The 27,643-nt window shown below is 49.2% G+C and overlaps 1 protein-coding gene across 3 annotated transcripts in view; it reads right to left on the reverse strand.

Annotated features, from left to right (window-relative positions):
• The window catches only part of PSME4 (proteasome activator subunit 4), a 3,386,216-nt gene that overhangs the window by 2,848,901 nt on the left and 509,672 nt on the right, over window positions 1–27,643 (reverse strand). For all 3 annotated transcript variants that reach the window (XM_069608231.1, XM_069608232.1, XM_069608230.1), the window contains 2 exons: window positions 11,763–11,912; window positions 4,728–4,791 (listed from right to left, as the gene is read on the reverse strand). In XM_069608231.1, coding sequence (XP_069464332.1) covers window positions 4,728–4,791; window positions 11,763–11,912 — 214 coding nt within the window. The remainder of the gene's footprint in view (window positions 1–4,727; window positions 4,792–11,762; window positions 11,913–27,643) is intronic.

The raw sequence follows: 27,643 nt of genomic DNA on the forward strand, positions 1-27,643 counted from the left end.
CCTCAAAATATTTGGACAAAAGAATGTCAAGAAACACCAAAGAGGAGGCAATAGAGAGACCCTCCTAAGAAAATCAGTAGCCTACTGGATTTGTTCTATGGACACAGTAACCAATGGACTCATCTCGGACACAGTTGTTCCATTGGCTGTAGCTAATTTTGATAACACTTTCATATAAGAATGAGAGATATTATATGCATTTAAGATGCTGCCTCATTTCATTCTCTTGGTCTTCTTTTTCTCTTCTTTTTTCTCTGCCCTATCATGGGCTTATACTATACTTTTCCACTCATATCCCAACTCTAAATAATGATATGGTCAAAACAAATGTAGAATTCACCAATTTTTACTTAAAACCATTTTACCGAATAATAGTAATTTCTTTTTATTATTTACCCCTTGTTTCACAATACTTAAATCCATGCCTCAAAATGGCAAGGCACTCTCACGAGAGCATATTGCAAAACATACAACATTGGGTGCAAACACATTATTTACATGCAATGACGTCATCATGCCAACACACAAACGTGCGCCAACTTAAAACGTCATTGTGCTTCTTTCCAAAATATAAATATCTAATTCTCTAATTCACCTTTCTGGAGAGTAACGTTTCGCATTACTCAATTTATTCCTATGACTGAAAAAGCACCTTTAAATTAGAGATAACTATATCTTATACAATACGGGAGCAAATACTATGTTGCGCACACGCAATGTCTTCATCACGCTGACACGCAAACGTGCATCAGCGTGATAGGTCATCGCGTCACAATTTTAAATGCACTCAGATGCATATAAAATGCGCGCAAACCTTATCAATGCATCCTACAGGAAGCATTGAGGACATCAACAGACGGACCCAGAGCCTAAGAAACAAGAAATCGTCTTCCATGGCGGACTTAAAGCCTGGTAATCATTGTTTTCTTAACTAAAAAGGTAAGAACGCTTGCAACAAAATTTCCACATGTTTACATAAGCCACTATTCTTCCACCCGGACTCCCTCAAACCTATCCTTGAAATCTCTCTTCTATTCTTTGTAGTTTGTCAAACTTAGAAAAGTGAACATTTTGAAACTTGAAGAGACAATCATTTCTGAAGAAAAACAATCAACTTATTTTGAAGCCATTTTGAAAATCAAATGACTATTTTTTCAAAAAATATAAGGATTGACCCTTGTAACATGGGTAAGTGTGGTAAACTAGGCCTCCTTCACATAACTGGAACACCAGAAGGTAAGTAGTTGACATGTAGGTTTATTTCTCTAGTTAGCAAGTAGAGAAAGCATTAGCACACCCATCCAGCCTAGCACATTAGGTCCAACTGAGCCAGTAGAACCCAGCACTTTAAACATCCCTCAACACTCCACATAGAATGTCAGTGGCATAACACACATAGCCATAATCAGGCCCCAGCACATCTCCCACCCTTCCACTGACATAACACTACACCCACAATAGGAACCCATCACACTTACAAGAAAGGTTAAATATACATGGCTCATAGGAGCTCAGAAACAACTCCCAACTAAGCCAATACCAGCTCACCACAAGATCTATCCAAGATCTTTAATGCAAAACACAAGAAACTAAAAAAAACCACAGGCCCTCGCCAAAACCTGAACACCCATTCAGCTATTAACCCGCTGAAGAACAACGCAATGGAAGGAACCAAACAAAACAACGCATCCTTCCCCGGAGGAGACCCCTCACAACACAACCAAACTAACCCACTCTCCTTCTACCCCCACACAGACATGTGGGCACCATATCTGTGTCCCGCTCAAAAACATCAGCAAAACTCTGATCCTACCATCAGACCTCACAGCAACATGCTATCCCCATAACTTACCCATGACCAGACAGCACCAACTGCCCCTTACCCAAAACAAACGGCACCTCACTGCCCCCTAACCACACCATATTGCAGCACCACACTGCCCCTTAACCAAAAACATGAGCAGCACTAAACAGCACCTCACTGCCCCTTGAAACCAGGCAGCACCTAACTGCACCTTAACCAGACCCTAGACAGCACCTCACTGCCCTCAAAACAGCACCTCACTACCCTTCCTAACAACCAACAGCACCTCACTACCCTTCCTAACAACCAACAGCACCTCACTGCCCTCCTGAAATGACAGCACCTCACTGCCCCTTGAAACCACCAGACAACACCTAACTGCCCCTTAAAATGACCAGACAGCACCCAACTGTCCCTTAACCAAAACATGAACAGCACCAACTGCCTCTTAACCAAAACAGACAGCATCTCACTGCCCCTTAATCACCACATATAGACAGCACTGAGCTGAGGCCAAAAGGAAGCAGAAGCTTCTCTGGAGCTTCTCTTTAAGACCTGAGTTTGCGGCTTACTTCTGTGCTGTGCCACGTCCCTCTGCTCTCACCTGGCCTTCTGGGACTGTCAGTTCTATAGCAGAGAAAGACATCTGCCCATCATGGAGGTCTTTCAGTATCCACTGACATGGAATCTATTGGTTCTGCCTTGGTAGGGGGTCCTTATTTCCCCCCCCCTTGACTAGGTCTATTCTTGAACCTGGTCACAGTACCAAAGTCAACAATATAATTTAACATTCACATAAAAGTATCAACTATCACGTTCCTATTTCATGCTCTACTGTCCTCGTGCCTGGTTCATGTTTCTACATCCCCTGCATCATCTGAAATTATATCCACATCTTCTCACCCACTGTTCCGGACACCAGTCCTCTGCTCTGTAAAATGTTAAGAATGTTGCAAGCCTTTTTGTGCCAAAAAGCATTGATTTCCCTTTAATTTCCATAAATAAATATTTAAGTAAGATTACTGTATGGGTAAGATTTGTTAGCAATTCAGATGGGAATTTTCTGGGTCCATCTGTGGAAAAAATAAGCATTTGTCACAGGGGATTGAAACAGACATCCTTTGATCGTGTTAAGTGATCGTAATTAGTACATATACAGCAATTATTTAGCGCTGTAGGAGGGATTACTTGGTTTCACACTCCCGAGAAAATGTATGCAAACAGAAAGTAGTTATTAAGTTCATCCTCCTGAACCACCTACAGGGTTTGCAAGATACTGCCATTGGTAATATATTAGTACACAAAGATATTTATAGATGGTACCTATTTCAAGGACAGACTCGCACTGGATGATTCTCTCCCGATTCAGACTAAGCAATTCTGCTATTATGCGTTACATGTAGTTGTGATTGATGTCAGGACCCGGATATAACTTGTACATGTGGATATAGTGGTATAGAATCCCTTGTGCATTTTATGTTATTTTGCCCTCTACACAAAGATCAGGTGACTAAGTGCTACCTTTACTGAAGTAGAGTGGCTCAGACAGTATAGACATGCTCTGCTTTATTCAGATGTTGACGAATGCCCAGATGCAGTTGGACAACTACTTTTAAATTAATGCACTTCATACTCATTCTAAGATGTTGTTACAACATATATATTAACATCCAGGTCACTAGTTTTACTCTGAAATAAAGATGTATGAATTAAATAGGTATGAACCCCATCATGCAGTAGAGGTACCACACCAACCTCCAAAATGCAATTAAATTAAGTAAATGAATGGTGCATTATGTCAGATCACTGTAGATAAATATCAGTATATCAGTATAACCCCCCCTGAACCCTTATAAGAGATTACCCCTCCTCCTCCCTGATCCACCTGAATCTGGCAATATAAGGATGACCTATCCCCGCTCCATCATAATGGAGCATAAGTATTCATCATTAGGACGCATAGAAAGGACTTTCAGCATACACAGTTACGACACCCACCAGGCGGCATAAGGAGTACTTTACTTGTAGCTACTTCAGGGAACATCTTTAAAGATCTTCAAAATCCAGGAAGACATGTCTTCATGTCAAATTTCATGGCAGGACTATCAGGAAGTTTTCTATAGAATACTAGTGCCTATTGCACTCACAGCACCTTTGCCCTTTTCTTTAGGCATGTGGGAATACTGTACACCAATGATTATTAAGCAGTGTTCGCCTACCTACATTGTGTCCCGCCAAGTAAAACTCAATGTTGGCAGATAGCGCTGTACTCCATATGCTTCCAAGTACTGCAAGAGTATAAGTGCTTTGTGGCACCTAATCATGCTCCGTCATTCAGAGACTATTAACATGTGAATAATGAGCCATCTCCAAATCTGACATCACAATAAAAGCTCATGCACTAAAACAGACCAAACCACTTTCTGCATGTTAAGTATTCCTTTGCCATTGTCATTTTTCTTCTTTGTGAACACCTTAAATGCACTGTAGTTCAGTGCATCCCATTTGATAACAGCTTCCATTTAGTAACACAGACCATGGAACGCTTCGACTTCAACTCTGATAATCAGCTAATGTGCAGTCAATGTTGGGTTATTTAAAGTCTTGGAAAAAAAATATATAAATATATATATATATATATATATATTTTTTTTTTAAAGTCTTGGAAAAAATATATATATAAATATATATATATATATTTATATTTTTTTTTCCAAGACTTTAAATAACCCAACATTGGCTGCACATTGTACATATATATATATATATATATATATATCCATCCCTCTTTATATTTTCAGTTATCCAGTATACTATTGAAGTTACATAGGTTATGAATAGAGGTTAAGTTGTGCATATACATGTACAATAAATATCCTTGAAATATGTTATCACTAAAACGTTCAACGGGTAGCTTACTCACCGATTCCCATTGTGGAAGATTTTGAACTGAAAGCCAGATACCCATTAACTCGTCAAACCAAAGCCTACATAGGAATAAAGCCAATAGTTAAAAAATACTTCAGTAGCGTACAAAGTATTTTCTGTGATGCCATTTTATATCGTGAATGATGACTTGAATGACGAGCAGTAAACTCATTTGGCATCACACAGACAAGTATTAGTACAAGGCTTGAAAAAGGCTAATGATTTAGTTTAAAATGTATTATTTTAAAATCTGATCATTACAATCCACATCACAAGCCAAACATTTAAAAAAGTATCTCAAAATTAAGTGAAAATTATATAGCAGGTAATAAAGAACAGAAGGATGTGCTTCCCTCCAAGCCCCAACCCACCCCATCCTCCCAAAGATTCTGTTTTAGTGAAAAAAATAAAAATAAATGTAAAAAAGCTAAATGAACTTTCTACTCTCTATAGGGATGACAATTGGCAAGAGAACAATTAGGACACAATGCCATTGAACATTTGTAAGAGTTTGATAAATGATTGCCTTATGTAATTAAGTCTGAAGTATACCTTCCATTTGGTCACTCATGCTACACTACCCCTTATGTTTCATGAAACCAAGCTGTCAACTCAGGCTCCATGGTAAATATCAAAATCCTTTACGAACTCCAAATGTCTAAGCTAAGCACATGGTTCATTCACAGACAAACGTGAAATCCATGTGTGGGTTTACAAGTGAAAAACAAAACACAATTTAACGACTTTGAAAGTTAGCAATTTGAAAAATCCATGCCTAAGAATAACTTGGTTACTCACCGTAGTGACCACCTTACTCTTAGTCCATAGTCCCCTTGCCTCCATACTTATGGGACATCTCTCCGTCCTGTGGGACGGGACCGGAGCACTTTGTAAAAAGCATCCAAAACAAAATGTTTTCAAAAATGTGTCCTTCCTCTCTTTCTTGCCCGGGGCCCGGCACGCGGCCGTAACCTCGCCCACCTTGGCTCCGCCCCGCACATTGCCCATCAGTCCTTTGCAATCGCCAGGTCAGAGACCTATTAGCAATAACAGAGGAACCTTATCAGAGGGGACGGCAGGCAGGCGTATAGAGGAAAGGGGACCATGGACTAGGAGTAAGGTGGTCACTACGGTGAGTAACCTGGTTATACTCCTACGTCCCGTCCCCTTTCCTCCATACTTATGGGAGATTCCCAAGCACTCCTAACAGGAACTACGGGTGGATGGAAATACCCCTTACTGAAAAAGGTTCTTCAGCACAGCCTGACCAAACTGAGCATCAGCTTTTGAATTCATGTCAAGACAATAATGCTTACAAAAAGCAGGTGGGGAGGCCCAAGTAGCTGCCCTAGCGATGGACTCCCAGGGAACATATTTCTGAAAAGCAACCGCGACTGCCTTGCCCCGCACCAGGTGTGCATGAATTCCCTTAGGAGGTTCCAGCCCTTGGACGGTGAAAGACTCCGATCCACCGAGAAATAGTCGCCTTAGAGGCCTGCTTACCCTGAGGGTTACCAAAGGTCACAAATAGTTGAGAAGCACTCCTAAGCTCAGAAGTTATGTCCAGATAGAACTTAAGAGCCCTTCTGACATTGAGACAACGCAGAAACCTTTCTGCATCTGAGGTAGGGTTCGGAAAAAAGACCGGCAAGGAGATCGACTGATTCAGATGGAATTCAGTTACCACCTTCGGCAGGAAAGCAGGATTCATCCGTAGGACTACCCTATCCTTGTGAAAGACCAAGAAGGGATGCTCCACCGGCAAGGCCTGGAGCTCGTTCACCCGCCTTGCTGACGTAACGACGACCAAAAGGACACTTTCCAGGATAGGTACTTGAGGTCCACTGTGGCCATGGGTTGAAAAGGTTTATGGCACAAGGCCGTCAGGGCTACATTTAGATCCCACAGCGGGTGCAGACTACGAACTGGAGGGTAGAGGCGTGTCAAGCCTGCCAAATGCCTCTTAACCACTGGATTACACAGAGAGTAAGAACATTGGTCTGTAGAAAGACAAGCGGAGACCGCAGAAAGGTAAGTTCTGCAGGACAGAACGTGAACACCGACTCTGCTAGGAATGATACGAAGGACAGCACTGTGTCAACCGTAGCCTCCCTTGGGTCCAACTGCTTTTCCAAACACCAATGACAGAACCTGAGCCATTTACTTCTGTACTGGCATCTAGTCGAGGGGTTCCTGGCCGCCTTGATAATACGCATGTTATCCGCAGACAAGTTAAGATGTTCTAAAGACTAACTTGTGCACCATGCCGCCAAGCTGAGCGATTGTGGGGAGGGGTGCCACATCTGCTGCCCCCCCTCCCGATGAAGATCGGGGGTCACTGGTAACCTGATCGGCGGACCCATAGACAGGTGTTGAAGTTCTGAGAACCAAAACCTGGCCGCCACCACGGGGCTATGAGTAGAAGGGAACAGTTCACTGAGTTCTTCAGTTTCCAAATTGCTCGATGGACTAGAGGAAGAGGCGGGAAGGCTTAAGCTCTCATGTTGTGCCATGGAATCCCGAGAGCATCCCCCAGAGAGGAGGCTCCGAGCCCCCTCTGGAGGCATACTGAGGAAGCTTCTTGTTTACCGCCGTAGCGAAGACGTCCACCTCCGGTGTGTCCCAACACAAGAAAATCCATGAGATGACCTCCGCCTTCAACTCCCACTCGTAGCTGACCACTGTCCGCCGGCTGAGGGCATCCGCTGCGACATTCAGCTGGCCCGGGATGTGCACTGCAAGCAGATAAACACCATGAAGCACGGGTCACTCCCAAATCTGGATGGACAGGTCCATGGGCGGCGGGGGCGGTACTTGGTTCCCCCTTGCTTGTTGATGTAATACATCAACATCACATAGTCCGTACGTATGCGGACCACCTTTTTGGCTATGATCGGTCTGAACGCCCCGAGCGCTAGGAAGATCGCCAGAAGCTCTAAATGATTTATGTGGAGGAGCTTGTCCTGAGGCGACCAGAGATCCGAGACCTGAGGAAGATCTAACGTCGCACCCCACCCCAGGAGGGAGGAGTATGTCCTGATCATCATTGTAGGGGCTGGGCTCTGAAACCCTGCACGCACCAACAGGTTGCTGAGAGATGACCACCATTCCAGGTCCACTCTCATGGAAGCCGGAATCATTATCAGCTTGGAATCCAGGTCCACAGCCTGACGCCAAGAACTCCGAAGAGCCATTTGGGTCCGTCTCATCTTGAGACGAGCAAGAGGAAGAGCCAACACGCACAAGGCCATGAGGCCCAGAAGCCTCTGGAACCACCAGGCCGACATGCTGTCCGACTGCGTAAACATCTGACACGTGGCTAACAGATCCGCCATCCTGTCCCCTGTCAGGTACACTGCAGTCGATCGTGTTCCAGCGAAAACCCAGGAAAATCAAGTCCTGCGAGACTGTCATGGAAGATTTCTGCCAGTTCACCGACAGCCCAAGATGGAACAGGAGCTGAAGGAGAGACTGAAGATTGCCCGCTGCTTCCAACCGACAAGGACTGCGTAAGAGCCAGTCGTCCAAATACGGATACACATGGATACCCTGCAGACGAAGATAGGCCGCAATCACCAACATCATCTTCGTCAAGACACGCGGCGCGGAGCTGAGGCCAAAAGGAAGCACTCGAAACTGGAAATGCTTCTCTCCCAAAGAGAAACAGAGATATCTCCTGTGTGGATTCCAAAACAGAATATGCATGTACGCATCCTGAAGATCCACCACACTGAGCCAATCGCCTATCTGCAAGGAGGACCGTATCTGGCTGGGCGTGATCATCTTGAATTTCTCTTGGGGTAGGAAAAGATTTAACTGGGAAAGGTCTAGGATGGTGCGCAGGCCAGCCTGGTTGGGTATGGGCATGGTAAACAGCCAGGGTTAGAAGCCCTCCCCTCGTTCCCCGAGGGGAACGGGTTCCACAGCTCTGAGGTCCAGAAGCTTCTTAACCTCAGCTTTGAGGGAGGGCGAGCCCGACAGCTGAAAAGGAGGGTTGATGGGTGGGGTAGGAGGTAAAGGTAAGCGGAAGCCCGCTCGAGCGACTGACGAGACCCATCTGTCTTCTGTGATGGTCTGCCACGCCTTTCAATGAGACGCAATGCGTTCTCCCACCGGGGTCTCGTGCGAGCACGGAAAACCCTCATTTGGCAGGTTTATCGGTGGCGGTGCCACCTGAACCTGATGAGGAGGCTGAGGAGCAGGAGAAAAACCGCGTATGCTGTTGTCTACGGCGGTTATTCCCCGCAGGAGTATCCACTCAGCGAGATTTGCGGTCGAGGAAGCCCATAAAACCAGAGGAAGGTTGACTTCGCGACAACGGTCTGAGACTTGAAGGGAGCTTTAACCAGAACAGACAATGATTTAGCAGTCTGAGTGCTACCTTTGGTTTTGGTGAGCTCTACATCAGTAGAAGAGTGAAAAAGCTCCTTACCATCGAATGGAAGGTCCAGAATCTTGTCTTGCACTTCCTTCGAAAACTTAGTGGCATGCAGCCAAGCCTGCCGTGAGGTATCAACCCCAAGCATCAGACCCCGAGCCGAGGTGTCTACGTGATGAGCCGCAGCCTCCAGGAGATCCTGGAGCAAGACCCTGGCATCGGAAAGACCCCTCTGAAATCTTCCAACTTTTCGACCGGAATGTGCTCCTCAAACTCCGAAAGACCTCTCCAGATCCGCATGTTAGCTCCCGCCAACATCAATTCTGCATTGGCCTGCCTGAGCTGTAAGGCCGAATTGGCAAAGATTTTCCTCCCTAGGGAGTCCAGGAGCTTGTCCTTTCCCAAGACCAGAGTAGCCGTCGCGGAGGAGGATGCTGCAGGCCTGGATAGCAACGTAGCTGCAGCCACCACTGTGGAGGAGGGAGGCGGACAAGACCAGGCCGTTCTTTCGAAGAAAGCAGCCTATATCTTGCGTCAATCTTTTTATTGACAAAGTCCCGAGTGTGGCTTTTCCCAAACTCTTCGGACCTCAGCCAGAACGTCCTTCTGCATGAACAGGCCGGTACGCTCCAAAGGAGACAAGGTGAACGCCCCCGGAAACACGCCCTCTTGCCGAGCGGGTGCCTCGGGCACCGGAACATCTAAGAAACTCATCATGTCCAGCACCCGGTCATGGAAAGCTCTGATAGAGCGGGGGAGGTCCTAGTTGTCCTGATCGCCTTGAGGGTCATCTGACAGGTCAGGATCCTGCTGAGCCGTGTCAGGCACTGCCTTGTCCACTGGGGACAATGGTGGCAAAGGCGGAAACGCAGGGGAAGGCACCAGGGGCAAGGGAGGCGCCGGCGGGACCACCGGCGGAACGGGTGGAGCCGGAGACGGAGGTGGACATATCTCCTTGAAAAGCCCTTTAAAATATTCCCTCATGGAGTCGGTGTGCATAAGCGCTTGAAATTTACCGAAAAAGGCATCCTCAGGAGATTGTTTCAGAACCTGAGGAGGCCTCTCACGAGGTGGACAAATCCAGGGACGTAACGGGGAAGGGTGCCACACCGGCCCCTCCACCAACGTATCCACATAAATTAAGGGAGCCCCCCCCCCCAGCGGGCAACGAAACATTGTGCGGAAGAGGCATCTGGGTGCTCCAATCATAAACTGGCCGGTAAGGATGCGCACAAGGGACCTTAGGTTCACCCAAAGGACCGAACCCTACACCAGGGGCCGGTGGCCTAGTTGTAGGGGGTAGTACCTAAAATGGCCGCCGTGGTCGTGGCGGGAACGGCCGCCATTTTGTCCTCATCTGAGGGGAACTGCGGCACGTGAGGAAGTGAGGCAGGGGTCCCCGTCGATGGGTCAGGGGTCTTAACTTTAGCCTTAACGTAAGGAACCTCGGCAGAGCCTGTACTATGAGGCCTGGAACGTTTCTGCGACATACCAACCGCCAACTGAGCCTTCGAAGGAAGGGCCTCGGCACTGCCGGTAAAAGAAGAAACTTTCTTCTTTGCCCCCTCAACAGATCTGGTGTCACCACAAGAGCGGGACCGGTGAGCAACCGCTTTCACCGACAGGGCCTTGCCCGGCCCCTCAGAACTGTTGGTAGCCTTAGCCTCTGTACGAGGGACCTCGGACCTAGGCCCGGTAGAATCCTTATCGGCACGGGCCTCGAACATCCGTTCGGTAACCTCAAGCCCAGCCAAGACCTCAGGGCGTAACCCGGTTTTGTTTTTGAGGGATCCCGAAAGAGCGGCCTCAGAGCAAGCTCTGGTAACCCACGACTCAGTAGAACTGGGTCTACAAACAGCCCCCACAGGAGGGGCCTCGGAGCGTACTCCGGTGAACAAAGGCCCCTTACGGAGACCCTCTGAGAAAACTCCAGTAGAATTATTAGGCAACCTCAGGGCGAACCCCGGTAACAGAGCGAACAACGCCCCTCCCGGCCCGAGAGGAACCCGGAAAGGTATCCCCCGGCCGGGGTGCTCTGAAAAGTAAAGAATTTACCGGGCATTTTTTCTTCTCGTCGAACGCCTGAAAATGTGAAGGAGGAGTTTGTCCGAACACCTCCTCCCACCGCTCCAACCGATGTTGAAGTACCAGGACCAAAAGGGAGTCACAGTAAAAACAGGAGTCCCAACGGTGTTCTGGACCCAAACACTCTAAACAAAGAGGATGGGGATCCGCCCTCGCAAAGCGACAGTGACAAGATGAACAGTCTGGAAAATCTAGTTTAAAAGACATAGACAGACTAGTAAACGAATGCTAGCGAGAGCCAGAGAGGAAAAAAGGTGAAGAAAGTCTACCGATGATGCAAGTGTGTCCGGCCCAAATCGTGCAGAGAAACGGACTGAAGGGCGATGCGCGGGGCGGAGCCAAGGTGGGCGGGGTTACGGCTGCGTGCCGGGACCCGCGCAGGAAAGAGAGGAGGGACAAACTTTTGAAAAATATGCTGATGCTTTTTACAAAGTGCTCTGGTCCCGTCCCACAGGACGGAGAGATGTCCCATAAGTATGGAGTAAAGGGGACGGGTCGTGGGAGTAATCAGGAATTGCTTTTGGACTAGGTATAAGAAAATTAATAGGCTTTGCATTGTATACTCACTTAAACCCTTTGCAGTGCAGCTCTGGCGGTAGAGTGGTAGGCAAAAATAAGTCAAGGTAACTGATGGCTTTTTGCATTGTAACATCAAAAGGGCACATTAGTGGCTTCCATTCTTCTAGCATCTCTGCTGTTGCATTGTCTGGAAAATAACTTAAAAGTGATGAATAACAAAAGTACGTTTTCATGCATTAACAGATGAAGCAGCAAGTTTCAATAATTTAAACGTTACAATAATAAATACAATACAGCCAGCTTTCATGCTTGAGATGTGTTAAAAGTTCACTGAAGGAATGGCACTTCTGACATTGGATCATCAATTTCAAATTGAAGTTTGTTAAGTTATTTACTTTACCCATTGATATGTTGTTGGCTCCATGATGTACTATCCCTAACAAGCTTTCTTATGTTTTCCTACCCAAAGTTTAATCAGAGTGAAGGTTGTATTAAGACTAGAAAAAATGATTCCAACAAGGCACAATCAAACTGATTACTTTGGTGAATGTTCATATGTAATGCAATAGCCCAGGGTTGTCCAACTCCAGGCCTCGAGGGCCAGAATCCTGATGGGTTTTCAGGTTGTCCCTCATTAATGAATAGTCACGAGAAGAAACGTGCATACATTTAAAATCATTGTATGCACATTTATGTTAAAAATATTAATAAAGGGTATCCTGACAATCCAACATGTTTCTGAACCTCGAGGCCTAGAATTGAACAGCCCTGCAAATCATTGTCCATAAAAACAATCCATGTACCATTTAAGATTAACGACTGAAACCTTAGTGTGCTAAAATAACATTAATTGTTGTGGTAATTGATATAGAGCACCATTTGCTCGGAAACTGGTGTGCGGGTGCCAAAAAGCAGCCTTTGCATCAGCTCCATCTGTTACCAAAAGGAATGTCCCCAAGGAAATGACAATGGATTACTTACCGTAAAAGCATTTCGGATGGTTGTATCTGCTTAGATTCACATGCTGTGCATAGGTCCGACTGTCTAGATGCACATTCTAGATCTGACTCCCAGGTGGGACAGGCAGTATTAAGACATCTTTTCTTTACTGTTCCTTCTCATAACCCACCGCCAACTCCGGGTACTGCTCGCTAGTCTATGCACAGCATGTGATTCTAAGCAGATTAACAAACATCAGAAGACAATGCATTACTTACCGTAAAAGCATTTCTGATGGTTGTATCTGCTTAGATTCACATGCGCCCACCCTTCCTCCCCGCTTGGATGGAAGGAACATAGACATCCTTTTCTATATTTCTCTCTTTTCTGTACTCACTCACGTCTAGAAGGCTCCCTCAGGGCAGAAAAATACAAACAGAGGGACCTAGACGCGTGAGGGATTGTGGGTACAACACACGTCACTATAGGGATAGTGTTACAGACACGCCTTGTCGACGTCCCCTTTTCGACTATGAAAAACAAAATGCAATACTCTGCAGTGACCACTGGATGACGTTTCAACAGAATATGTTCACTCTTACAGCAATTATGTTCACCCTAGTCTCTACCATTCCAAACCATTGAAAAACCTGACACCCAATGGCTGGATTGCAAGCTGATACACAAAGCAGACACTGTGCATGTGCAAGTTAGTTTGTGTATGGACACAAACCCTTACCATACCCTTTCCAGATGCACAAATGTAGCCACTTAATGGTCAATGGTAGAGGGTCTGTGTTGTATGTACTTGGATGAGAATGTATATGATGTCAGAACTGGAAAGGATTGTGGAGTGTGTGGGCCCAGGTATTCCACCCAAGGCAATTGGAAGAAAGTGGCCTGAGTGGTGGGCACAGGTGTGGCCTAGCCCATTGTATCTTAACGAATATGTATTTAAGAAGATGTTCATTAAAGCAACACTCATAGAATTTTACCTTGGAGTTTGGAGAGTACCACTTCAAAACACTGATGACAAGTTGCTTTAGTGTGTGGGGCCATGGAAACAGACTTGAGTGCCAAAGGAAAGGAATCCAAGCAAGCTGCGGTAGAGGTGGGGATGGAGCAACCATCCTAGGATCCACAGCCCCCAAAATAAAGTTCCACCACCCAGGGCGGCCTGAAAAAGGAAGGTAGGCCATGTAGAGATTAATTGCTGTGAATGAACGTACTAATGGAGTAATGGACTACTCAAAGCAGATTGACTACAGTACTCATTGTCCCAAGTCCCCCCTTCCTCCATCCTTGTGGGCGTCCCTCAACATGGGGACGGTAACAGAGTCCTTTGGCATTGAAAAATTGAGCTCCCCCTTTCAGTTTAGTACAGCATGCAGGGGTGCGGCCTCGGGTGTGGGAATGCCCCGCTGAGGCCCTGCCCTCCAGCGCATCACCTCGGTCCCCTTTGAACACATCGGATGCTTAGATACCTGGGTACACTTTACGCATTAGCACCTGAAATACAAGCAGGGGAAAGTGGGTGGGACATAGGGAGGAAAGAGGACTAGGAGTACTCTCGTCACTAGTGAGTAACGTTAATTATTCATAGGTCCCTTTCCTCTATCCTTGTGGGCGATTCCACCCAACAAGACCATAGGGTGGAGCCGACAACCTGACTCATATCTAGGATGAAGCAAAAAGTTACTTCAGACCCACCTGACCGAACTCTGCATCGTGCTTGGAGCCAGGGAAAATTGCTTACAGAGGGCCGCGGAGTGGCCGAAGTAGTCGCCTTGCTGACGACATCCAAAGAAGCATGTCGCTGAAAAGCGACAGCCGTGGCCTCAACAATAACTGCATGGGCATGGATCCCCTCAGGAACTGGTATGCCCATGGCCGTGTATGTCTCCTAAATGGCCTGAAACATCCAACGGGCGATGGAAGCCTTGGAAGCCTGAGAGCCGGGGAGGAGCTCCCCAAAGAGACAAACAATGCCTCAGACTTCCGGATGATTTCATCTGAGAGGTAAAACTTAAGGACTCTCTTGAGTCCAAGGAATGTAGGACCCTCTCTGCCTATGACTGGGGGGTGCAAGAAGAACACTGGCAGGCAGATCTCTTGATTCAGATGAAATGAAGAGACCACCCTGGGCAAGAAGTTTGGGTGAGTGCGCAAGATGACGTTGTTGTGAAATGTGGTGAAGGGCTTGCATAAAGACAACGCCTGCAGCTCACGGACTCTGCACGCAGAGGTGAGAGCTACAAGTAGAACCGGCTTTAGTGTTACAAGCCGGATGTCCACAGATGCCATTGGCTCGAAAGGTTTGCACTGCAAAACAGCAAGAACCACATTGAGGCACCAGACCGAATGAGGCCTATGCACAGGAGGATAAAGCCTAGACAAACATTTAGGTGGGCCTGAACTACCAGGTTGGCCGCAGAAAACACATGCTCGGGGAATTCTTGTAGGCCCTGATGGCTGCCAAACAAGTGCGGCAAGTATCCACCTGAACTCCTGAGCAAGCTACGTAGCGGGCCTCCTGGCCTGTTGAATGATGTCCCAGTTGTCATCCGAATATTGAGCATGCCAAAGCCTTAGCTGGTCAGAAACCAGGCCGCCAGCAAAGTCTGGCCGGGTCTGGAGGTTTCACTGCCCCTCCTTGCTGCGTCAGGAAGCCCCTGTTCGGGATTGGAAGGTGAACTGGACCCTGGGAGCACACTTGCAGCAGATCCAAAAACCAGGCTATCTAAGACCAGTTGGAGGGTCCACTGAAGCAGAGGGGGATTACGAACGCAAAACACCTGCAGCAGTGCCAACAGATCGGGATGGCGTCTCCCAAAGACCCCTGACCCCGTCCTACTTATGAAGCAAACTGGGGTCACTTGGAATTCAGAGGCTATGCAAAGAGATGCGAACAAGTCCAGATCCGCACACCCCCAACGCTCGAACAGGGGCAAAAAGTATGTAACTCCCACTTGTAGGTGTTGGAACCCCCAAGTGGCTCACCTGGTCCGCTTCTGCATTGCTGTTCCCCCGGGAGGTGGACTGCTGAGATCCAAACCTCCTCCGTCAGAGCCCATTCCCAGAACGATACCGCCTCCATGCAGAGGAGGGGGCTGGGGGGAAAGTGCCACCCTGCTTGTTCAGGTAAAACATTGTAGTAGAATTGTCTGTCCTGACCAGGACAGACATGTCCCCGATGAGGGGCAGAAACACCCTGGGGGCCAGGCCCACTGCCCTGTGCTCAAGCAGATTGATTTACAGGAAGGCTTCCACCCTGGACTGTGCACCATTAAGCAGAGCCCTCCAGCCCGAAAGTGGAGTTTGTCGTCACCACCAGGGTGGGCTCTGGTCAGGTGAATGGGGCTCCCACGGAAACATTGCCGTCCATCCACCACCAGAGACGATCAGGCAGGTGGAGCATGGGTATTGGGATCCTGTCCAACTGAGACCCCGTCTCCTGATCCCAACTGGCCACCACGTGGAGCTGGAGGCACCTAATCTTAAGGTGAGCGTGCTGTACATTGAGCACGCAGGAGGCTAACGGCCCCAAAAGGTGCTACAAGCACCATGCTGAGGTGGTCGAGTTGGCCACAAAGTGCCGAACCGCCTTGCGGGGAGGAGCCTCTCTAGCATGGGGGTGGGCGGGCGGTGAGACCACCCGCTGAACTGCAGTGTTCCAACACAGCCCAAGGAAGATCAGATCCTGGGAGGGGCACAACTGTGGCTTCCTCTGGTTAAGGGCGAAACCAGGCTGATTAAGAACATCCGCCAATCTCTGGCAGGAGTGACCCCACACTCACCAGCCAGTCGTCCAGATAGGGGTATAGGTAATGGCCCTCCAAGCAGAGGCGACCCGCCACTGCGTTCATCAACTTTGTGAAGAAACGAGGGGCCGAGTTCAGGCTGAAATGCACCACCTTGTACTCGAAGTGGTACAACACAATCGAGAACCGCAGAAACTTCTGATGGGCTGGTAGATGGGGACATGCAGGTATGCAACATTTCCGTCTAGGGAACACATCCAGTCCCCATCAGACAGAATCTGCTATGTGCGCAGGAGTAATCAACTTACATTGATTACATTGAGTAATCAAGCGTTGTAGCGGTAAATAGCGATTAAGAAAGGACAGGTCCAGGAAAACCCTCAGGCCAGCCTTTTTCTTGGGTACTGCAAAAATCCTAGAGTAGAAACTGGAGCCCCTGTCTGATTGAGGAACCGGTTCTGAGGCCTGCATCTCCAAGAGCGAAAGGACATCCCGTAAAAGGGCCAGGGACCCGATCTGACGAAGAAGAGGAGAGGATGGCAGAGGAAGAGGACGACTGAAGCCTGTGGAGACTATGGGTAGGATCCGAGGGTTCTTAAAAAGATGCTTTCAGCTGTTCTGGAAAAGGGTCAGTCAGCCTCCCACTGGAGAGCTGTATTCCAGGACCTTGACGTCACTGTTTCATGGCATCGCAGGAAGGGGCAGAGGAGGGGGAGCAGAAAAACATGTGCGCTGTCCTCAGCTGCTTCCTCCTATTGTCGCTGGGCGACCTGTCAGGCCTCTGCATACCAGTCCCAGAACCCCTTGAAGCCGGTGAAAGCGCAGGGTTTGAATTCAGTCCTGCCCCGAGACCGACGGAAGGACTTCTGACCTGGCTTTGTCGTAATGGCCAAGGACTTAGCGGTTGGAGTGGAGGTTTTCTTTTTTGCTAACTCGTCATCGGTTGATGACCGAAAGAGGTCCAGGCCCTCAAAAGGACAGAGGTAGGATCTGCTCTTGCACGTCAGATGAAAACATTTGGCGTGTATCCACGTCGGCCGTCTCAACTCGACAGCCAGGCAAAGCCCTCTGCGGGCTGTTTCAATGTGGGAGACCCAAGGCTCCATGAGGTCCTGTGCGACGGCCCGGGCATCCGCCAAAGCGGCCTTGAAGGAGGCTTGCATCTCCACAGGGAGGTCGGGCAGAAACTCCCTGAGCTCCCGCCACAGCTTCCGGTTAGCCGCGGCTAATACGGCGACAGCATTGGCTTGCCGCAGACCTGAAATGGCATAACAGAGTTTGCCCAAAAACTGTCTTCCTTGGAAAGACAACTGGAGTTGGCTCCCGTGAAGGTAGACTACGGTTAAAATGTAGTGATCTTACTCGCCCAGATCAGATTGTGACACACTTGCCCAAAACATCTGCTAGCACTACCGACTCATGGGGGGTTACTCAGGCAAAGGATCCCCAAGAACCCAACAAGTACCTGAAGGAGGTCATGAAAGGCCTTAACTGATGCAGAGGGTTCATTGTCCTGGGTGTCGTCATCATCGAAGTCGTCCCTCCCCTCTCCCCACTTTTTTACAGACCGAGTGGAGTCTGGGCCCTGGGACATAGGTGCCAGCATGGTCCTTCCTAGGTTCAGAGCCGAAGACAGGTCCAACAGCTATTGAGGGGGAGGCATTGGGGGTACAGGTGGAGAGGTCTAAACAACCAGTAGAGCCGGGTCCGGCGCTGGCACCGGTAAAGATGCAGGAACAGGCGGAGGACCCAGAGGAGGAGGCCGGGGAGGCACCATCTTCGGGATCACCTTCACTATATCTTCCAGGAGCCCAGTCATCTGAGGGGAACTCAAGTGGGGCAGGATGTGCTTGAAGAAGCTGTCCTCGATAGTCACCGGATCCCTATGGGCTCGGCTGTCAGTGCTGAGGCGCTGGGGGCGTGTAGTCATAAGGCTGCAATGGGTAGATGTACCCCCAAGACCAGATGCGTGTACCATACAGTCTGCTGCTGCTTCTATAGGGAAGGGGACTGGAATCCTCTTGCAAGACCCATTCAATTGGTGAGAGTAGGGGCGGACCTGGAGTAAAAATCAAAATGGACGCCAGCCTAGCATGCTCCGCCTATCCACCATTTTGAGACCTAGCACCATGCCCTGGGTGGGAGGGCGTGAAGGCCCTGAGCCACGTGAGGGCTCAGATATGGGAGGATACAGCTTGGGTCCTGCACCCGAAGCAGAAACGTTGAGCCCTTGGCCGGTAGTCGTAATTGCCTAACTCACGACCTCAGTCGTGCTGGACTTACTCTTGGAGGTGGCAATCAGCGATACTTTACCATTGGGGTCAAAGAAGAGGATGATCTTGGTTGGCCTTCTGAGAACAGCCCGGTAGGTAGAGGCCTTGGTGTACCTCGGCTTGGGAGCCGGAAGCCTTAGAGGACTCAGGCCTGCCAGAACTTGAATACGAGGAACCCTTGACTGTGGGAACCCCCGGGAAGGAATGACCATGCTAGGAGTTGTGCGGAACAGAGGGCATACCTTGTCTTGAGAGAGGTCCTGGAGATTAAGTCCTTAAGGTGCGTCAGAGGACAGGTGCGGAATATCTCCCTCCAACGCGACAAAGGCTTCTTCAATGCCTATGACGGAGATCGTTGCAGGCCGCGCACACGTCACAGCGGTGGTCGAGCCCCAGACACTCAAGACTGGGTGCATGAGAGTCTGAGGCCGGGAACGAGCAGTCGCACAAAGTATATCTTGTGAATCCCCCTGCAGCAGACATGTGCCGCAGGAGGAGAGGCACCGAAGGGAGGTAAAATAAGATTGAAAAACAAAGAAGGGTAGTAAGCGGAAAGTAAGAAAAAGTCTACGCACTGGCTGTCAGGTCTGACAACATCCATGCAAAAAAAAAAAAAAAAAAAAAAAAAAAAGGACTGGGGTGAGGCGCCATACCAGAGGTCACGACCCTGTGAGCAGTACTAAATTTAAAGAGGAGGCCACATTTTTCACTGCCAAAGGTTCTGGTACCGTACCCATGTTGGGGGACGCCCACAAGGATGGAGGAAAGGGGACTAGATGTATGATTATGTGGGCTGAAGAGGTGGTGTGGCTGCGAGAAAGACTGTAGGGAGAAGGAGTCAAAAGGCTCTGTACATGTACCGTGAGGCAGTTGTAGAGAGGCAGATGTACATATCACCTCTAGTGCCTGCCATTTCGCCTCTGTCATACTGGAAGAATAACAGGAAGACACTCTGCATGACACCAGGTATCGTCCCAATACTGCATCGAAGATCCGTGAGACATTATGTACTTAGACAACCATATCTAATGTACCCTCACACTGATGTGGTGGAAGGATGTCTGCATACAGCATTGGACATAGAAGAGCTCTAAGTCAAATCAGACTAGAGTAAAGTTATGTCATATAGGGAAGATGCATGGATGCACTAAAACAATATGCAAATACTTACAGAATGAAGATGTAACTGAAGTAACAAGGAAACAAAATTAACACTTCTGCAAATATGAAGAAAATCACATACACTGAGAAGTTAAGTGAGCAGAGAATTAGCAGATCTATATAGGCAGAAACACAAGGTAGCTAGACAAATAGAGGCTTGCTGCAGTCGAAAATATAACACTAGTAGAGGGGCCATGAAGAAAAGATGGACGTCAACTCTGTATAAATAATAATCAAGAAACCTTGAAGAAAGACCATGGCTGCAGAGCTGACAAGAGCTGGAAAAATAGTTACCCACCGTAGTGACTAACGTACTCAGTCCATAGTCCCCTTTCCTCCATTGTGCATGGTCGTCGCCCACTAGGGACAGGAGACGGAACCCTTTTCACCAGAAAAAACCTTCTTCCCCTTTAAATTTAGAGGAGCACGGGGGCACGGCCCTGGGAGCATGTGCTCCCCTGACTCCGCCCACCAGCGCCACTCCTCAGTCCCGCGTCAACAATATTTAACACTGCCTAATGACACCAGTATTATTAGGGGGGAGGATGGTGGGACGTATGGAGGAAAGGGGACTATGGACTATGTTAGTCACTACAGTGAGTAACTTTTAATTACTCTGACATCCCGTCCCATTTCCTCCATACTGCATGGGCGATTACAACTGAATGCAGCCCAATGGTGGAGTGGAGACCCTCCTTAAGAAAACAGATTACTTAGAACCGCCTGTCCGAAAGCCGCATCTGACTTGGAGCCGGCGTCCAAACAGTAGTGCTTACAGAAAGCCGAAGGGGTGGCTGAGGTGGCCACCCTGCTGATGACCTGCGACAGGACCTGCCACTGGAATGCAATGGTCGTGGTCTTGGCTCTGACAGCGTGGGCGTGCATGTTAGCTGTCAGTGGCTTGTGCTGCCCCTCATAGGCCTCCTCAATGGCCGAAACCATCCACCTTGCTAAAAGCCTTGGATGCCTGATAACCGGGCCTTGCCCCCCCCCCACTCCCTCAAGGTGACAAACAGGGCGTCCGACTTGCGGAAGCCCTTGGTCCTGTCCAGATAGAATTTCAGAGTGCGTCCAACATCCAGACAGTGCAAGACCCTCTGAGTCTCGTCCTTAGGGTCGGCAAAAAACATAGGTAAGACTATCGCCTCGTTTAGATGGAAAGCGGAGGCTACCTTCAGCAGGAATGCTGGGTGTGTTCTCAAGACCACCTTATTCTTGTGAAAAGTAGTATAGGGTTCTGAAGCCACCAGTGCCTAGATCTTGCTGACTCTGTGAGCAGCGGTGAGGCCCACCACCAGAGCTGTCTTAATGGTGACCAGCATGATGTCCGCCAACGCCATTGGCTCGAACGGTTTGTGCGCCAAGGTGCCCAACACTACATTGGGATCCCACACGGGGTGTGGTTTTTTGATGGATGGTTGGAGACTGGCGAGGTTTGCCAAATGTTATTTGACCACCTGGTTGGAAGAGGAAAATACCTCCTCCTCCGAATTTCTGTAGGCCCCTACGGCTGCCAAATCGGTGCAGCATGTGTCCACCTGCACGCCTGAGTAAGCAAGGTGTGCAGAGAAGGAGAGCACATCATCCAACGTGCACATAAGGGGGTCGATCTCTTTAGAGTCAAAGTGACAGAACCTAGTCCATTTACTCTTGTACTGGCTCCTAGTAACCTTACTCCAAGTACCCTGAATGATTTGTAGGTTAGCCTGTGATGGGCTGACCTGCTCAGGAACCGCACTGCAAGGGCTTATTTCTGTGGAGCAGGGTGGATGACCCTGCCCCCGGCTGTGCCAGAAGATGAGCTGGGCCCAGAGACAGGTGAATGGGTGGCCTGTCCAAGAGGCTGAAGCTCTGAGACTCATGGTCTCGCCGGCCACCACTGAGCTATTGGAATGATGCTGAGGTGACAAGATTCCTTTATCTTGCAGATCTTGCAGATCACCTGGTGGACCAGGAGTGGGGGAGGGAAGGCATACACTGTCATGCCGTTCCACTGCATCTGGAATGCGTTGCCCAGGGAGCTGGGGCCCTGCCCCTGCCAGGACGCAAACTGCTGGCACTTCTTGTTGTCCCAGGAGGCAAAGAAATCCACCTGTGGATGTCCCATATCTTCTCAAGATCTCCAGCAGCACTTGAGCGTTCAATTGCCACTCGTAATTGTCAGCTCCCAGTCTGCTGAGCCTGTCCGCCTCCAGGTTGGACTCCCCCGGAAGGTGTGCGGCTGTCAGGTAGATTTTGTTCTCCAGGGCCCATTCCCACATGCTGATCACTCGGCTGCACAGTGGAGGGGGCCTGGTACCCCCATACTTGTTAACATAGTACATGCTGGTGGAGTTGTCAGTCCGGATGAGGACGACCTTGCCCCCAATGAGCAGAAGGAAAGCTTTGAGAGCTAGCCAGATGGCTTTCAACTCTTGCCAGTTGATATGAGACTCCTGCAGTGTCCAGACTCCATGGACACTGGTTGTCCAGAGTGCCCCCCCCCCAGTCTTCCAGGGAGGAATCCGTGCCGATGGTGACCTGCGGGGCAAGCTGCCGGAAAGGGCTTGCCCGTCCACAGGTTACAGTCCCTGGACCACCATGTGAGGTTCTGGTGGAGAGAGCAGTAGGAATGCTGACAAGCCCTGCTTGGAAGGCCGGCTCCCGATTCCATGAGGCTGTGAAGTGCAGCGGTAATCTTGAGTCTTGTGTGTGGTACGGCCAGTAGGACCGCTGCCATTATACCCAATAAATGTTGGTACAACCAGGCTTAAGCCCCTTCTTGGTTGAGGAAGTGAGCAGTGGCCCTCTTAAAGGCTGTGATCTTGTCCTCCGAGTGGAAAACTCTCTGAGTTCGTGTCCCAGATGAGGACCAGAAAGGTCAGGCTCTGCGTAGGCTGCAGCTGAGACTTCTTGAGGTTGACTGAAAATCCCAGCTAGTTGAGTGTGATCATAAGGGCGGAGGAAGTGTGGTGAACTGCCTCCTGACAAGCCAGTCGTCCAGGTACGGGTAGATCTGATGGCCCTGGGCACTGAGGAGGGCTGCCACTGCATTCATGAGCCTGGTAAATACCCTTGGGGCTGAATTGAGGCCGAAGAGTAGCACCTTGTATTGAAAATGGCAGCCCATGACCTGAATCGCAGAAAGGAGCGCTGTGGTTGCCAAATCGGGATGTGTAGATAAGCGTCCTTGAGATCCAGGGAGCGCATCCAGTCTCCCCGGCACAATGTCTCCGCAATGAGTGCTGACATAACCATCTTGAATTTTTTAAGAGGGAGGGAGAGGTTGTGGTTGTAGAGGTCCAACACAACTCTCATGCCAGCCTTGTTTTTCTTTTGTATGGCTAAAATCCTGGAGTAGATGCCCAATCCTCGCTGGGAGGCTGGGACGTCTTCCACTGCATTGGCTCTCGACAAGCAACCGAATTTCCGCCAACAGAGTTGCTGTCCCAATCTGTGGAAGTGGAGAGGAGGAGATAGGAGAGGGAGGGATCAGTAAGCGGTACCCCATGGATACTACAGAGGACCCAGGGGTTCGCAAAACTTCTGATGCCAAAACTGTGCGTGAAGGGCAAGCTTGACCCCCCCACTGGAGACATGTGGACCTGAAGAGACGCGTCATGTCTTCTTTCCCTCTGAGGCTGCTGCAGAGAAGGGGGACTGAAAAAAGCCCTTGCTGCCCCCCTTTTGTTATTTGCGCCAGTGCGGACTCTGAGAACAGTCAGGCTGCCTGGACTTCGGTTCTTGGAAGCCGCGGAACTCCCCCGAACGCCTGCCCCTTATCGGAGCGTTGATGTGACTTGGGCGTGGCCTACGTAAGGATAGATAAAGACTTGGCAGTTTGCAAGCTTTTTCTTTTAAGGTCACCACCCTCGAATGGAAGGTCCAATATGCATATGGCCCAGCCAGAGGTGTCAATGTGCACCACGGTGGACTCCATGATGTCTTGCACCACCATTTTAGCAGCCGCCAGTCCTGCCTTGTAATGTGAATGACTCTGTAACTGACGTTAAGTCAGCTATTTCCTGCCAAAGCCTCTGGTTAACAGCTGCCGGCATGGCATCCGCGTTGGATTGACGAAGATTCAACGAAGCGTTGGAATAAAGCTTCTTCCCATATGCCTCGAAGATCTTCTCTTCCTTGCCTAGCAGCGCAGAGGACGAGGTGGCCGAAAACGACTGAGGCTTTGAGTAGAGTGACACAGCAGCAATCAACGAAAAGTGTGGTTGAGGTTGGGCCGACAGCAAGAGTAGATCCCCCCCTCCATTTGCCTATACTTGGTGCTGAGATGCCGATTGACAGGCTGGACCGCATGCGGCTGATGTGTGGAGACCTGGCCTGAGGCTGCAGGGAAGGTTGGTACGAAATCGCCTGAACTGTGGGAGGCAGTGGAGCCGGAATCGAAGGAGCCGGCCTGGGCAGCAGGGGCTGCACCAGGGCCTGCTGCCTGGAGCCATATGAGGAATACCTATAGGTGCAGGCGTAGGGGCCGGAAGGAGCATGTCCCTGATCACATCCCTAAGGATGACCCCCATCTGAGATCTCATGAGAGTGAGGAACTTTTCAAAGAACCTGTCATCGCAGGCCGGTGGGGTGGCAGGTGATGTCGACAGGGCAGCGGCTGGGGCTGGTGCATGCTCCGTCTAGCTGGTTGCGGGGTAAACCTGCCCTGCGATGGTGATGGATAAGCGGTAGGCCACATACATGGTTGACACCAGTCCCACCTTGTAACTGGTTCTCCCACCTGCTCCGTTTCTCGGGGCGGTATTGGACCAGCGCCCATCTCATCTGGCGCGGCGGCCATCTTGTCGAGCTGCATGCCACGTGTCGAAGTCATGGTGCATGGCTCACTGGGCCTGGCATCCCCAGGACTCTTGGCGGTGGAGCATGAGACCTACCCTGCACCTCAAGTCGAGGCCTGGTAGGCGGGCCGCCCTCGGCAGTATCACCGGCAGTGCTGTGTGCAGGCGCCCCCTCTGACATGTTGCTGGTACAAGGGCATAGTCCCTCAGGTGTACACCCAGTAAAAACAACCTTGCTGTCCCTCAGCATTGTCTGGGGAAGGATCTACACACCGCTCCGTCGGACAGCCGGTAGCAGAACTAGCCTTGGTACCTTTGCTGGTGTGAGAACCTGAGAGGGAAGGAGTCGCCCTTGCGGGGTGCGCTTGGAAAAAGGAAAAAAAAAAAACTAAAAGAGGCCCTTGACTTATGTCTGACAAAGTCTTTCAAGTCCCCTGGAGAAGACTTCTCGAAGAGCTCCCTCCACCTAGCTAGTCCGTTCTTCAGAGCACGCAGTGCAAGTGTGTTGCACACAGTACAACTCTCCCAGCCATGGTCTGGACCAAGGCAGCGGAGGCAAGGAGCGTGGGAATTGGATATAGGGAAGAGCCCCTCGCAGACAGGACACCTGCTGAAGTTGACATGTGCCGTGGAGGAGCGTGGCGCCAGAGGGCCGAGTACCTGAATAATAAAGGAAGACAAAAAGAGCGAAGAAAGTATCCGGGAAAGAGAGCGTGGTATTACATGGCGGAAGCCAAACCCAGGAGCGCTGGTGAAATCGGCCCGTTCCAGTCGATTCGGAAAAGGGGACTGAGGAGTAGCGCCAGTGGGCGGTGTCAGGGAAGTGCATGCTAGAAGGCCCGTTCCCTCCCCGTGCACAGTTAAATTTAAGGGAAAACAAGGTTTTTTCTAGCGAGGGACTCCCATGCAGTATGGAGGAAAGGGACGGGACTTAAGTGTACAGCTTTGTGCGAGGAAAAATGAACATCTGTTTGGTTTGGGATCAAGAGGTCACTGCAGGGGAAAAAGGGGAGTCAGAGAGGATAAACTACATAACATTTGCAGATGCCAAGTATTGAACAATCAAAGCTGCAGAAAGCATATGTAAGACAGAGCAACCAAGTCTCCAGATGCCAAGTGTATTAATAGAACCCAGTATAATTGAATTAAATAGCACTAAATAAAATGTCAAAATGGACACAATCGTGGTCTCCTCACACAAAGTTCTAACAGTAGATAGCGATGTACCTACTCTCCCTTAAACGTGCCAAAAAAGAAAACTTAGCAAGATCAACAACAGAGAAGAAGCCTTAGTTTAGGGCCTAACTGATGAGAGATGGTAGGCCAATTGGCCAAGTGGTCAGTTGTCTGACGTTATTCCCCGCACCTGGGTTTAGTTTTGCTTATGTGCTGCCAACGAGCCGAATGTCCAAGGTTGGGAGAGAATGCCAGCCAATCATGGGGGCCTGTGTAGCAGTGCACTATACATTGCTGCAGGGGCCGATCTGCTGCTGTTATTCTGCTATTAATCTGTATTATACGTAGTTCAAGGTAGTTCAAGGCGTGCCTACCAGCTAACTGGCAGCCAATTATGTTAAATAAAGTATAGGTATATATGTTTCGTTAACCAATCCCTCCTTTTGCTACTGTTTGCCATGTAGGATGAAATAGCTGGCATACATCGAGGTATAAAGCCGTTGTGTAATTGAAATGTAGTCATGAGTGAGCTGTAATCTGTTTGTTCACCAGGTTCCCCTACTTTATTTGAACTGATAATAAAGTAGCATTTTGCCATATTCTTTGAGTCTGTCCATTTATTTGGGTCTGAGATTGTTAATTGGTAATTTCATTGGACACTTTGAATGCTGCAGGTGCTACTGCACATTTTGGTATCAGTATAGATGGTTCTGATTCAGTCTCCCGGCCAAGATGCACACTTTCTGATTTTTTTACCTCTTCCACCATTAACCAGAAGATTGCAAAGTTTCCTGTGGCCCCTTTGACGACAATCGGTCCCCGCAAGCATCCCGCAGACAGAAGGCGAAGTGGTCAAATGGGGATGAGTCGATACCGAGGAACTCTAGCTGAGCAACGGATACAAGTAGAGCATCGAAAGTGGCATATAAGGGGGAGGGATTGTATTTGTAAGAAATAAGTTACTTACCTGTAACTGTTGTTCTCCAGCATGGGCCTGCAACGGTTTCACATGCTCCTGAATATTCCCCGTCAGGCTGGGAATCCTCAGTAAGAAAAGAAAAGCAGATTGCTTTAAAAGCTTGAATACTGCCTTTCGACGGATATTCAATCACTGAAGACTGAGTCATACAGCACCCATCCAATGACAGTTGTCTCCCTGCGTCCCACCACCGGTGGCCATCTTCAGATTGGAATCACGTGAGGTTCCAGTATGAACCCAGAAGAGACAGTAGGACGGAGGGAGGGTTTGCGTATGAATCCATGCCAGACCCATGCTGGAGAACAACACTTACAGGCAAGTAACCGGTTCCTTCTCCAGCATGGGGTCTGGCATGTATTCACATGCTCTTGAATACGATTATACAGCAGAAATATATACACAACCATGGGAGGTTGCAAGGCTCAACAGAAGTACAACACTTACCCCTGGAACCGACTCACCTCAAGCAAACTGGTTGCGCAGCACTGCTTGGCAGATTCCTCCCTGGAATCTGTCGACACAATATAATCTTGTGAAGGTGTGCATCAACCTCAACGTAGCAGCCCTGCAAATGTTCAGCAGGGGAACCCCAGAGAGAAACGCTATCGTAGCAGCGATGGTTCTGGTGGAGTGGGCTCTCGGGCCAGCCTGGAAGGAGTCTGTCGGCCAGACGATGAAAGTGCATGATGCAGCCAGAGAACCACCTGGATAGGGAGTCCTTGGACAGGGCCTTCCCCTGATTCACAGGACTAAAGTTCACAAAGAGCTGGGAAGTCATCTGGAAAGCTTTCAAGCAGGTCACATAGAACTTCAAGGTACGAGCAACGTCCAACATATGCAGTGACCGTTCAGCAGCAGA

This window comes from Ambystoma mexicanum, chromosome 4q (assembly GCF_040938575.1).
Source record: "Ambystoma mexicanum isolate Mex_15411 chromosome 4q, UKY_AmexF1_1, whole genome shotgun sequence".
Taxonomy (NCBI): domain Eukaryota; kingdom Metazoa; phylum Chordata; class Amphibia; order Caudata; family Ambystomatidae; genus Ambystoma; species Ambystoma mexicanum.